The following is a 13321-nucleotide window of genomic DNA, read 5'->3' as shown; positions in this document are numbered from 1 at the left end:
AAGCTTCTTCCTTTTTGCAATTCTCAGTAAACTGAGATAAGAGCATCCGCCAAACCCCCCCCTTCCCCCCCGCCCACCCGCCTTCTTCTGCTGCTTCTACAAGTGGGAAGTACTGTCTGGTGTCAGATTTAATTTACATTCAAAATAAACTGTAGAGTTGAAAAAAAATCCTTTGAACACTGAGCATAGACAAGTGGGATAAAGCATAGTTGCACCAAGCATTCTTAAAGAGGACTTGACACCATTCCTGACATGTCTGTTCAGCAGATTATTGCATTCCACATGAAAGTACAACTATTCTTATTACTGTATGTTGTTGCATTCCTTTACTAAGCCTACTAGAAGTTTATGAATAAACTGCCAAATGGGAGTTACCAGGTGGGAAGGGGTGGTGGGAAGGTGCCCATACACCAGGGATGGACAACCTGAGGCTCTCCAGCTGTTGCAAAACTACAACTCCCAGCATGCCCAGACTGCCTACAGCTATCAGCCTACGGCAGGGCATGGTGGGAGTTGTAGTTTTACAACAGCTGGAGAGCCGCGGGTTGTCCATGCTTGCCCTACACAGTCTGACCCTGGCCAAACAGTGCCACCCAGTTAGGAGTGAAAGACACAAGGTATAAGAAAAGATGCTCCAGAATTGTTATTTCATGGGGAATGCAAACAGTTACTAAAACAAAATATTTAACAGTTTTTTTTTATTGCTATAATGAATTAAAAATCATTTACGTATGCAAAAATCTAGATTAATAATAATCTAATATTTTGCGCATACAGTACCGAGGGAGACCTATGTATCTTCATGGTTACAGACTACAAACAAACCTTGTGTGCAGTATGCGTCTTGTTTTAGATTACCATGGGATTACTTTAAACTCCATACTGCTATTTTGAAGGAATTATCTCATTTAAATGATGGTGGGAATCAGATAAAAGAAGTGTAGTATGTAAATTTCCTAGCCCAATGTGATATATGGCTATGTGAAATGGATGGGGGCAATACTTGCTAAAGGAAATATGAAGGCATGCAGAACTGTTGGATTAAAAAGAAGCTATTGACTGGCATGTTTAAAAACTATTCACATCTAAAATGCTGTGTATTATGAAGTGCAGAGGACCTGTCACCACGTAATGCAGCAGGTTGTAGAGCAGGAGAAGCTGAAAACACATTGATATATCATTTCTGGGAAAAGTCAGTAAAACTTAATTTATGCATTTAAATCTCTGCTCTTTCTGGCGACAGAATGAAGTTTAAAGGGAATATGTCACCAGGTACTTCCCTATCCTACTGTTTGTATGGACACATAGCTGTGGTTCACCTGATTAAAATGCTGTTTTTCTTTTGTTGATCTGAGGCTCCATTCCAGAGTTAGGCCTAGTTCACACGAACGTTTTTTTTGTGAGTTTACGGGCTGTTTTTTTGTGTTCCGTATACGGAACCATTCATTTCAATGGTTCCGCATTAAAAATGGAATGTGTTCCATAAGCATTCCGTTTCCGTATTTCCGTTTTTCCGTTCCGTTGAAAGATAGAACATATCTTATTATTGCCCGCAAATCACGTTCCGTGATCCATTCAAGTCAATGGGTCCGCAGAAAAAACGGAACACATACGGAAATGCATCCGTATGTCTTCCGTATCCGTTCCGTTTTTGCGGAACCATCTATAGAAAATGTTATACCCAGCCCAATTTTTTCTATGCAATTAATGTATACTGTATATGCCATACGGAAAAAGGGAACGGAAAAACGGAACAGAAACGGAAACACAACGGAAACAAAAAACTGAACAACGGATCTGTGAAAAACAGACCGCAAAAAACTATAAAAGCCATACGTTCGTGTGAACTAGGCCTTATGATGCAAATTAGGCCCTTGGTGCAATGAGGGAATCACGGTTGCTCTTGTTGCAATCAAGCTCCATTCTTTTCAGTGGCCAGCCCCTCCATGGCTGTTTTGAATGACAAAGCAGTGAGGGAGAGAGGAGCTTGGGTCAACAAGAGCAATGGTAAGACCTTCATTGCACCAAAACCTCATTTGCACATTAAGAAAAAGTATTGCAACTAGGGAATGGAGCCTTGGTTCAACAAAAGACTGCATTTTAATCGGGGGAACCAGAGCTAAGTGTCCATGCAAACAGTTGGATAGGGAGGTTACTGGTGACAGATTCCGTTTAACAAAAAGAAATCCTTACCTTTTAGTGCACTAACATAATAACATAATACTGAAAATAAGAGTTTAGAGAGTATATACTGTACAAATGCAAATGCAGCGGAGCTAAACTTGATGGTTAGCGCATTAAGTAAAGAATGGCAAGAAAAAGATAACTAACTGTTCAGTGGATTTCAATAGCTTTTGTCACGAGATAACTGCGATAACACTGTGCCATGTGTTATCAGATTCAAGTTTAGCTCTGCTACATCTGAACTTTACTTCATATATCCAAATATTGTACTACATTGCTGTAAATATCATCAATATAAAAACCTGCAAAACTAATTTAGGCTATTCTAAAATCCATGTTCTTGCTACTGTTGTACAAACAATGTCCATTAAACAAAAGGATTTCTTGCTACCAGAAATAATGCTTATACATATTTAAAATGAACATGAAGAATAAATAAAACTGAATACTCAGTCAGAATAAATCTTTTTTTCCTAAGTGCTCTCCATATTCCTCATTCTGGAAGACATAGCCATACGGTGAATGGACATTGTTCAGAGATAAGTAATTATAAAATAAACACCCAGCACCAAGTATTATAGGACTATAAAGAAACAGAATATGTAAATATAATTTGCTTTGAAATCTTAGGAAGGAACTGAAGTAATCAATAGTTCTTTGTGTATCTATAGTATTATTTTTCATACAACTTTGCAGAAATCAATAGTACATGCACCCCACAAGAAACTATGTAATATGTCTTAGCAGAGAGAAATGTCTACTTCTTATTTTAGAAGCTACTAAGCTCCACTAATTTGCATTTACTTTGAAAAATGCCTTAATCCCATCCTAGACTGGAACAGACCCACAAGAGGATCATATTACACATATGAGTGCAAGTCTATGGAGAGGGGGGGGAGTGAGCAGGAGCACACACCGACACGAAGACTGCTGGAGCTACATGGACTCATATATAAACTACCTGAGTGCTTAATCCACAACCATACAGGTCAGTACTACTCTCTTTTGTCCTCCATTATCTTGAGGTTGGTTCTGAGGAACTAAGAGAAGGTTAATAAGCAGATTCTGCTCTACTTTCTATGTGCAGTTGATGGCAGCTGGTCTCCTTTCACCATCTCTGAGAGTACTGCAAACTAGACACTCACTATGCACAGAGGAAAACTGCTAAAAAATGGCACATACAAGTCATATAGTGGCCAGAAATAGTGTTCTTTCTCATTTACACACACTATACTATTGATTAATGCAAAGTTTGTTGAAAAGTTAGGTACACTTTAAATGGACTGTTGTAAACACAAGGGTACATGTCTTAACATAATCTATCTTTAGTCGTCATACAAAATTAGCTATTGTAGCTGCTTCTAAAGCATTGTCAAAAGTGTCGAATGCTGTTTCAAGAGATCATTATACATGATGGTCAATATATAGTAAGGTCAACAGGTCTTTTGTACAATTTGCTGGTTTAAACTATTGGTGTTTGCTAAAAATGAAGCTGTCACTGGAACAGGCACCTGTAACAGACTTCAAACCATTAAAGTGGATATCCAAAATAATTAAAATTCTCGGACATGTACCCAAATGCTGTTAAATAAAGATAAAAATATAGTATACTTACCTCTTTCCCTGCCACCATTCTCATGACCCACTAGTCCGGTCCTCCTATTGCTTTTTTACTGATTGCAGCTGTGGTGTACCAATATAAGGCATGTGACTGTTGCAGCCATTCACTGTTCTCAGCAGTATACATATATCGTACATCAACGCTGCAGTCGGTAAGCAAGCAGTGGTAGGAGGACTGGCAGAGCGGAGAATGGCACCAGAGAAAGAGGTAAGTTTACCATGATTTAATATTTTACAGCTTTTGGGGGCATGTTTAAGATTTTTAATTGTCTCGGACAACAAATTTAGCTAAGCTGACATCTACAAGAGGCCATGCCACACTACCCTACAGCAGTCGTTAGAAAAGTACCTCGTTGGGAGACAAAGCATGCTACTTCTGGTACCAAGATTGGCTCTATGGAGAATAGGTGGGCATTTAATAGCTGCAACCATATATACTATTTCGGCTTGCATATAGCAACCTACCAGTACCCTAATGTAAAGAGGGAAAATATTAATTTAAATAAAGCTAAAAGCACGTACCTCCCAAAACGTGGTCAACTTGAAAGGAAATGTCCACCCTTGAACACAATCTAGGTTTTTTGTTATCTAAATAATTCCAGAATTATGTACTGATTCATTTCTTTCTTTATTTGTTTTGTTATAGCAGTGGGTGCTACATCTTTCTGGTACAAAGCTTAAAGGAAATGTGCCACCAAAATTTTTATCTGCTAGTTAAAATCAGATAGTAGCACATCTTGTTTTAATCTGTTTTTATTTTCTGAACATGATTATGTGGGTGGCCATCTTGCCTTAGCTGTTCTTAATGGCATTTACAAAACATTAAAAACATTGCTTTACGGCAGTCCAATGGGCCATAGACAGGAGGGGACCCTATTGACTTACATGGGAAAGTTTTCTAGGCATGCTCTGTGACCCGTGCAAAGGTCATTGTACAGGGAAAGAATAGATAACTTTTGACAATCACCTATTGTGAATTGTGGATCCTGTCTTATCTAAACAATTACAGGCAGGATAACAATGAGTTAACTGCAGTAAAGTGATCTGTACAAACAAAGAAGTGGCACCAATATTAAACATAGTGGCCAGTGCAACAACTGCAGGATTTTTGGTTTTAATTTAAATATAAAAAGTGACATGGAAAACCAAAAAAAGTGATTTAAATAGCAGGTCACTTTCTGATGACGCATTCCCTTTAAGAATGAATTCTGTCTGCCTGCAGCCCCCACTAGGGAAAGCAAGCTTCCTTAAGGCTATTATTATATCTACATTTTCCTTTCTGGTTTTGGCAGAGGATCTCAAAACTGCAGGGAAACGCATCCGTTTGAATAATACAACCAGTTGCATCAGTTCAGAATGGATCCAGTTATAATATATCTAAAATGAACATGCTGGATCTGGTTCCGTTTTTTTTTCGTGTCTGAAAAAAATGGATCCGGCACAACTTACATGGTTTTTGATGCCGACATGTTCAGTTTCCCATGCTGCAGACAAAAACGCTGCTTGCAGCGGTTTTGTGTCCAGCATGGGAATGCAAAAAAATGGAACGGAATGCATTTTGGTGCACTCCGTTATGGTTTGTTCCGTTTAATCCCCATTGACAAAACTGAACCGTTTTCCTCTCGTTTTGAGATCCTCTGCTGGATCTCTAAACCAGAAAGGAAAACGCAGATGTGAAAGTAGCCTATTTCATTATCTGACCCCATGATATACAGTTTGCAACCTGCTTCTAGTTACTGACTTTCCTCATGTGGATGTGTCTCTCTCATTAATGCAAGCTGATTCTGTGCGTATAGGATACTGCTGTCTTCACTAGCTGTCATGTATTAGCATAGCTTCATTCTTGATGTAATTTTCTCTTCAGCATAACATGAGGGATCTGATCTCACTTGTGTTGACAATGACTGTTGCAACGTTTGCCGTGGTTGTTCTGCTTTTACTCTACATTTGTAGACATTTGTACTACATTTTTACACAGACTATGTGTTTGTATCCTGCAAACCCCTTGTGTGTACTTTCCTTCCCCTTTCCACACTCTGAATTGCCTAATACAACATACATCCATTCCCTGCCGCTATCTCTAAGGCTGGGTTCACACTTGAGCGTTTTACAGCGCGTTCAAACGCGCTGTAAAACGCTCAACACATGAAAACCAATGCTTCCCTATGGCCCTGGTTCTCACTTGAGCGTTTTACAGCGCGTTTGAACGCGCTGAAAAACACCCTACGCTCAAACAAGTTCTTGAGCTTCTTTGGGGCATTTTGACGCGCGTTTGTGGCCATAGGACATTGCAGTCAATCACACAAACGCGTGTCAAACGCGCGTTTACTATTGCCAAAAACGCGCATAAAAACGTGCGACAAAAACGCGCGTTAAACGCGCATATAAAATGCGCTCAAGTGTGAACCCAGCCTAAGGCCCCTTTCACACGGGCGAGATTTCTGCTCGGGTGCAATGCGTGAGGTGAACGCATTGCACCCGCACTGAATCCGGACCCATTCACTCCAATGGGGCTGTGCACATGAGCTGTGATTTTCACGCATCATTTGTGCGTTGCGTGAAAATCGCAGCATGCTCTATTTTGTGCGTTTTTCACGCAACGCAGGCCCCATAGAAGTGAATGGGGCTGCGTGAAAATCGCAAGCATCTGCAAGCAAGTGCGGATGCGGTGCGATTTTCTCGCATGATTGCTAGGAAATGATCGGGATGGGGACCCGATCATTATTATTTTCCCTTATAACATGGTTATAAGGGAAAATAATAGCATTCTTAATACAGAATGCTTAGTAAAATAGGGCTGGAGGGGTTAAAAAAATAATAATAATAATTTAACTCACCTTAATCCACTTGTTCACGCAGCCTTGCTTCTCTTCTTTCTTCTTCTTTGCTGTGCAGGAGGAAAAGGACCTGTGGTGACGTCACTGCGTTCATCACATGGTCTGTCACATAATCCATCACCATGGTGATGGATCATCTGATGGACCATGTGATGAGCGCAGTGATGTCATCAAAGGTCCTTTACCCAGGTCCTGAAGAAAGAAGAAAGAAGAGAAGCCGGGCTGCGCGAACAAGTGGATTAAGGTGAGTTAAATTATTATTTATTTTTTTCAACCCCTCCAGCCATATTGTACTATGCATTCTGCATTAAGAATGCTATTATTTTCCCTTCTAACGCGCGTGCAAAACGCATTAAAATGTTTTGCACTGGTGCGAAAAAATCGTGCATTTTGCCGCGACGCACCCCCATCTTATCCGGCCCAAATCCATGACGCCCATGTGAAAGAGGCCTAACACTGAGAGAAGGGAGGTAAAGAGCAGAGAGAGAAGTCAGAAACAGTAACAGTGACATATTTATGCCAGATTCTGCAGGACAGTCAGCTTGGTGAAGGAAAACGGTGGAGATGTTTAATTAAGTTATTTCCAAAGCAAATGAATAAAAAAAAAATCAGTGCAAAAGTGTTTATAACATTTAACTCTGTCTATGCAGGGCATTTGAAGTTCTGTACCCCCCCCCCCCCCCCTCCCTTTCCTAAAAAAAAAAGAAAAAGAAAAAAAAGAAAAGAGCTTTAACTGCTAAAAAAAAATAATATATATATATATATATATATATATATATATAAAATGTATCAGTGGGACCAAAAGTGACATGGTGTTAAAAGGTGGGCACCTAATGTATCAGTCAAAATGCGTTGAATCATGACTAACTACCATGCTTATGGAGTATTTTCTGTTATGTCGATATACTAGAAAAAAGATAGTTTGACATAGAAATCAGATAAGACAGGAAAGGAGTGCCTCTTGAGGAACGGGGCCCGTCAAGGCTTAATACTCGTCCTGTAGTAATGTCTGTTGAAAGGTATTAGCAGTAGTATTAGAAGAATCTACATTTGCAAAGTCATCTACTGTAGTAGAAATACACCATTACAGTTATTGAAAACTAAAGGTTCCATGGTTGCCAAAAACCCATCACATTAGTTTCAGTAATTTTCCAGTCTCCTCTAAAAACAGTGTTAATGCAGTCATGGCACAGTCCACAGTGTCCTCCAGACATAACAGCATCTATAATACAGCAGTATTTCTGCTCTGATTTGCATAAAACCTGTGCAGAGAACAGCTACTAAGGTTTTAAGATGTCTAATAATACAAACACTTATATGTGTTAATGCATAAATAACAAGCCCTAGTATAAAAAGAGTTTTCTATTCCACACGTTGGTACCAGCAACAGTCTTTGGATTGATCTAGCATCTTGTCTTCCGGTCATCCACACTGGCTTCCAGCCAAAGGCGCATGTAGGGCGATCACAAGGGTTAATGATGTTTGGAGGACGATGCGTTGTGGATCCAGTCGAATATAATAAGAGACATGCTCCCGATCATGAATATGAAACCAACCACGAGGAAAACAAAAGCCTGTGAGATCAAGCACATAGAATGAATTTCTAATCACCGTTTACCACAGACATACCATTTCAGTCTATCTCTCCAATGCTTGCCCTGACCATGGAACGTACCGGCAGTGCTACGGTAAAACTAATAATACATAGCAGCCATTTCACCATGATATACAAAAGAACATATTTAATAAAATGATTGAATCAGCGCCCTCTGTTGTAAGTTCACATGGACACAGTCCACCTTTTCCAGTATTCCCGGTGTAATGACTAATTCCGGAAAGGCTGTCTGTACATTCTTTGGGTGTGTAGCACAATATTAACAAGTTAGGACATTGTACGTTAGCTTGGCATTTGCATAGAAGTTCTAAAAATCGGAATTTGTATCTTTTGGATAGAATAGAGATTAATTGTAATTGCCATATCAGGGTGATTTGTGACAGCCTCATAGGAAGTTTTGCCTTCTTCTGCATTAAAGGGGTTCTCCTGGCTTTTAATCCTCAGGATAGGTCATCAGTATCAGATCGGTAGAGGTCAGACACCCGGAACCCTGCCGATCAGCTGTACGAGTAGATGACACACGCGCCGTCGCCCATCTCTCTTCTCTCCTCATAGCTTTGCTGCTATGTCTAGCGAGCAGTAAGAGAGATGGTGGGGGTGCTGGGTGTCGGACCCCTGCCGATCAGATATTGATGACCTATCCTGAGGACAGGTCATCAATATTAAAAGCCTAGAGAACCCCTTTAACACAGTAGGATTATACATTGGACATGATTGATCTGATTCTTTTTCATCAGCTATGTCTCTGTGTAGTTGTATAGTAGCAGTCTAAAGGACCTATCAGGCGGAGGGATTATTGTCTGAATTTTCATATAATCGTTCAAATTTCAGTGACTGAGCGACAAGTAATGCATTTTTTTTTTCATAGATTAAAAAAATCTACTCAACTGAAAGATTATTGTTAGGCTACTTTCGCACTGGCGTTTTGAATTCCGTTTGTGAGATCCGTTTCAGGGATCTCGCAAATGGTTCAAAACGGATCAGTTCAGCCCCAATGCATTCTGAATGGATAAGGATCCGCTCAGAATGCATCAGTTTGGCTCCGTTCCGCCTCCATTCCGCTCTGGATGCGGACACCAAAACGCTGCTTGCAGCGTTCTGGTGTCCACCTGGCGATGAGGAGCCAAACGGATCCGTCCTGACTTACAATGTAAGGCTACTTTTACACCTGCGTTAGGTACGGATCCGTCTGGTATCTGCACAGACGGATCCGCACCTATAATGCAAACGCTTGTATCCGCTCAGAGCGGATCCCTTTGCATTATGAAGAACAAAGTCAAAATGGATCTCTCCTGATTTACATTGAAAGTCAATGGGGGACGGATCCGTTTTCAGTTGCACCATATTGTGTCTGGGAAAACGGATCCGCTCCTATTTACTTACATTGTAAGTCAGGATGGATCCGTTTTCAGTTGCACCATATTGTGTCAGGGAAAACGGATCCGCTCCTATTTACTTACATTGTAAGTCAGGATGGATCCGTTTGGCTCCTGCAAGCAGCGTTTTGGTGTCCGCATCCAGAGCGGAATGGAGGCGGAACGGAGCCAAACTGATGCATTCTGAACGGATCCTTATCTATTCAGAATGCATTGGGGCTGAACTGATCTGTTTTGAACCGTTTGTGAGATCCCTGAAACGGATCTCACAAACGGAATTTCAAACGCCAGTGTGAAAGTGGCCTAAGTCAATGGGAACGCGGATCCGTCCCCCATTGACTTTCAATGTAAGTCAGGACGGATCCGTTTTGACTTTGTTCTTCATAATGCAAAGGGATCCGTTCTGAATGGACACAATCGTTTGCATTATAGGTGCGGGTCCGTCTGTGCAGATACCAGACGGATCCACACCTAACGCAGGTGTGAAAGTAGCCTTAGTCGCTGCCACATCCCCTCATCTGATGAGAAATCTGCCAGTGTAAATGCTCTAGGGGTGAACAAGCAATGATTACGGTAACAACAGCTTTAAGTCATGCTTCTGGACACATCTGTATTTTATTATGTATAAAAATCCCAAAATCTGATTGTAATTCACACTAACAAAGGTATGCTCGAAAATATGTTTACTTTATTCTTCACATTTTATTTTCTCACCATTTAAGGAACAATGCTCCCTCTGCTGGTCACAAGTTTGTGTTTCAACTCGTGGTCTATGTGCATTGTAGTGACTGGGTGACATTAGTATAACAACTTTAAACTATTAAGGAATGATACATCGATTAGCCTTACCCCAATTTTCTGTGGTGAACGAAAAGGTTCTTTTTTGACTATTCGTAAATAAAAAGCAGCAGGAAGAATGAAGATCAACATGGTTGCCGCTGAAGCACCTATTGAAGAGAAAAGGTCGTTCTGCATTTAACATGGGGAGGTTTTGTTGCAATATTCATTAAACCCAAATGCAATGTTTTAATGTTTAATGTTAAATATATATTACATTGTGAACACATGACTCAGATTTAGATAATTTCTAAACACTTAAAAGACAAGATATTTCCTTATATAAAAATTATTATTATTCTTCCTTATACCCTTACCGATGGATATGAATATATAGGGTACAAAGGTAGCAGTTACACAGGCGGCCATGGTGCCTGAGGGAGGCCAAAGGCCCTTCTACCGCATAAACAGCAATAGTATAAATGAGACCTGGTAGGTGGGGGAACTTCTTATACATTTTACATTGGGGCCCAGGAGATTCAAGATATGCTTCTGACCTTACCATTTGTCTAAATGAAATGGGCTCCATTAATCTCTTTACCTACAAACAGGAAGAAAGTGTTCCTTCCTGACAATTTGCTGCTCGTTAAGTGGAGGGCGAAGAGCTGCATTTACATTCATCGATCACCCCCACAGTATGAGGATGAGCGATGGCTACTGCTATCTCTCAACCCCATAGAGAACCATTGTTCCTGACCACAAAATTTCACCCGATCAACGAGCATTTTGCTCGTTCACCGCATGATCTGCGGTACCAGAGATATAGCTTAGAGCAGGCATGCTCAACCTGCGGCCCTCCAGCTGTTGCAAAACTCCAACTCCCATCATGTCCTGCTGTAGGCTGTCCGGGCATGCTGGGAGTTGTAGTTTTGCAACAGCTGGAGGGCCGCAGGTTTGGCATCCCTGGCTTAGAGCCTCTGGGCCACAGTACAAAAAAACTGTATTGGAGAGGTTGTACGTATGTTGACTGCTTGATGATGCCCCCTTTTGGGATTGTCAGTATTGCACGTAAACCAATGTGCCAGAGCTAGAGGTGCTCTATTCTTATGACAAGAGAACCTCAACATGCAAAGCGTAACCAACCTATGAATCCAAAGATATCCTTAATAGTGGGCACAAATATGACCAGAATGTTGTTGAAGATCAGCAGAATAAAGGCTATCATGAAATGCCGTAGAAAACTGAATGGTCTTCCAGGAAATAGCAGGGTAGTGACTGAGGAACGTATCTGGAAAACAAAATTGGAATTTTTGAAAACATAAACTGAGCTCCAAAAAATGTGTAAGTCATGGCTCACACCATACTTGCACAAAAATGTGTGACTTTTCTTATTACTAACAAGTACTGTTATCCCAGAGTAGATGTGGTAGACAAGTTTAAAACTGATTTATTAAAAGGCAAGCCGGAAAATAGCAAATATTTTGGCGCATATCTACGCTTGCTAATGGCTGGTGTTGACTGCATTTTCTGACTTTTTGTCTGGTGCTCACAGCAATGTGTGTCACACAACAGCGAGACTCAGAAAAGTCTTGCAGCCTAAAACATTTGTGCAACTTATCTGCAACTTGCTGTCACGCAACGATTTTAAAGCTGTGATTTGGTTGTAGGAAAGCACATTACGGAAAAGTTACAGGCAAGTTGCAGACTCATTTTGGTCTATGAAAGCAAAGTTGCATGCGGCCAAACATTCAAACAGTATCTGATGTCACATTGAGACTCTATTCACATAATCAGATGCGATTCCATTTCAAAATTGTAATCTTCATATTCTGTGACACATGTTGTACTGTAGCTGCAGCCTTGGACAGACTGAAATGTCTCAAATTTAGAATGGCATATGAAACACACTAAGTAAATATAGGCCTAGTGTATGCCTTTTGCCACGCAGTCATATTTAGGCACATATGCTGCCTGCCAGTACAAGCTGCCGTAGAATTCAGCTGACCTTCATATACGGAGAAGTCCTGCAAGTAACTAGGATCCCTCTACGGAAAATATTTCCTGTAGTATCGTAGGGACCTTCCAATATTAGTAGGGATCTCTCAATATGAGCTCATACACAAGGTTGCAGTCCTCTGTACAGCGGTTTCCTGGAGCGCAGATGCCCCTCTGTTTTAGGGATCAGTGATGGCTAATGTTGTGGCATATCTGTTTGATGTCATAATATCAAGATATCTCTTTATATGGCTTCTCAGCACAACATAAATATAGATAAAATAACTATACACACATCTAGATGTAATGTGCATCATCAGTACAAAATAGTATATGAGCAATGGAATTAGACAATAAATTGAGAGGTCAAAGACACTTTGCGGGAATTGAGGGTAACTTTTGAAGTCATTTTTGCTTGAGTCTTCCTTGGAGCAAATTTATCAAATGCGGCAAATAGTTTGATAAATCTTACACTTTTGTCTAGAAATGTGACTCCTGTTTTTTGCGTCGCCCCCTCAAGTTTGAGGCTTTTTTTGCAACTTTATAAAATATTGCTGTGATAAATCTGGAGTAAAACCATGGGCACTTTTCCACCCACTTTCAAAAGTGGCAAGTCTAGCGACAAAAAAGTCAAAGGGCCAAATTTATCATGACTCTGACAGCTCACTCCACTTTCACATATGGCTAAAGTCAGTTTTAGCCAAGTCAGATTTATTATCGGCCCTTTAAGACTGTAATAAATGTGGTTTGACGGTAGCAGTTTATTCATCAGTAAGCAGCTTTACAAAAGTCGCACATCTTTACGAAAAAGTCGCATGTTCTATTAAAAAGTCGCATGTTCTATTAAAAAGTCTCATAAGATAAGCATGGTCCTCACTGGAGTGAAATTGCGACTTTTTTGCGACTTTTTAAATAGT

The 13321-nt window shown here is 40.4% G+C and overlaps 1 protein-coding gene and 1 long non-coding RNA gene across 2 annotated transcripts in view; one reads left to right on the top strand and one right to left on the bottom strand.

Moving 5' to 3' along the window:
• The first annotated feature begins 564 nt into the window (after positions 1-564).
• On the top strand, positions 565-4949 carry LOC120981086. Its single transcript, XR_005774619.1, has 2 exons — positions 565-1368; positions 1852-4949. It is a non-coding gene; the product is annotated as an uncharacterized LOC120981086 (long non-coding RNA).
• A 2462-nt stretch (positions 4950-7411) lies between these two features.
• The window catches only part of LOC120981077 (sodium-coupled neutral amino acid transporter 4-like), a 45704-nt gene continuing 39794 nt past the window's right edge, over positions 7412-13321 (bottom strand). The window contains exons 14-16 of the mRNA XM_040410560.1: positions 11553-11697; positions 10482-10579; positions 7412-8215 (exon numbers count right to left, since the gene is read on the bottom strand). Coding sequence (XP_040266494.1) covers positions 8114-8215; positions 10482-10579; positions 11553-11697 — 345 coding nt within the window. The 3' untranslated portion in view covers positions 7412-8113. The remainder of the gene's footprint in view (positions 8216-10481; positions 10580-11552; positions 11698-13321) is intronic.

Source organism: Bufo bufo, chromosome 1, assembly GCF_905171765.1.
Source record: "Bufo bufo chromosome 1, aBufBuf1.1, whole genome shotgun sequence".
Lineage (NCBI taxonomy): Eukaryota > Metazoa > Chordata > Amphibia > Anura > Bufonidae > Bufo > Bufo bufo.
Note: the sequence above shows the minus strand (reverse complement) of the source record. Positions and strands in the feature narration are given on the sequence as shown.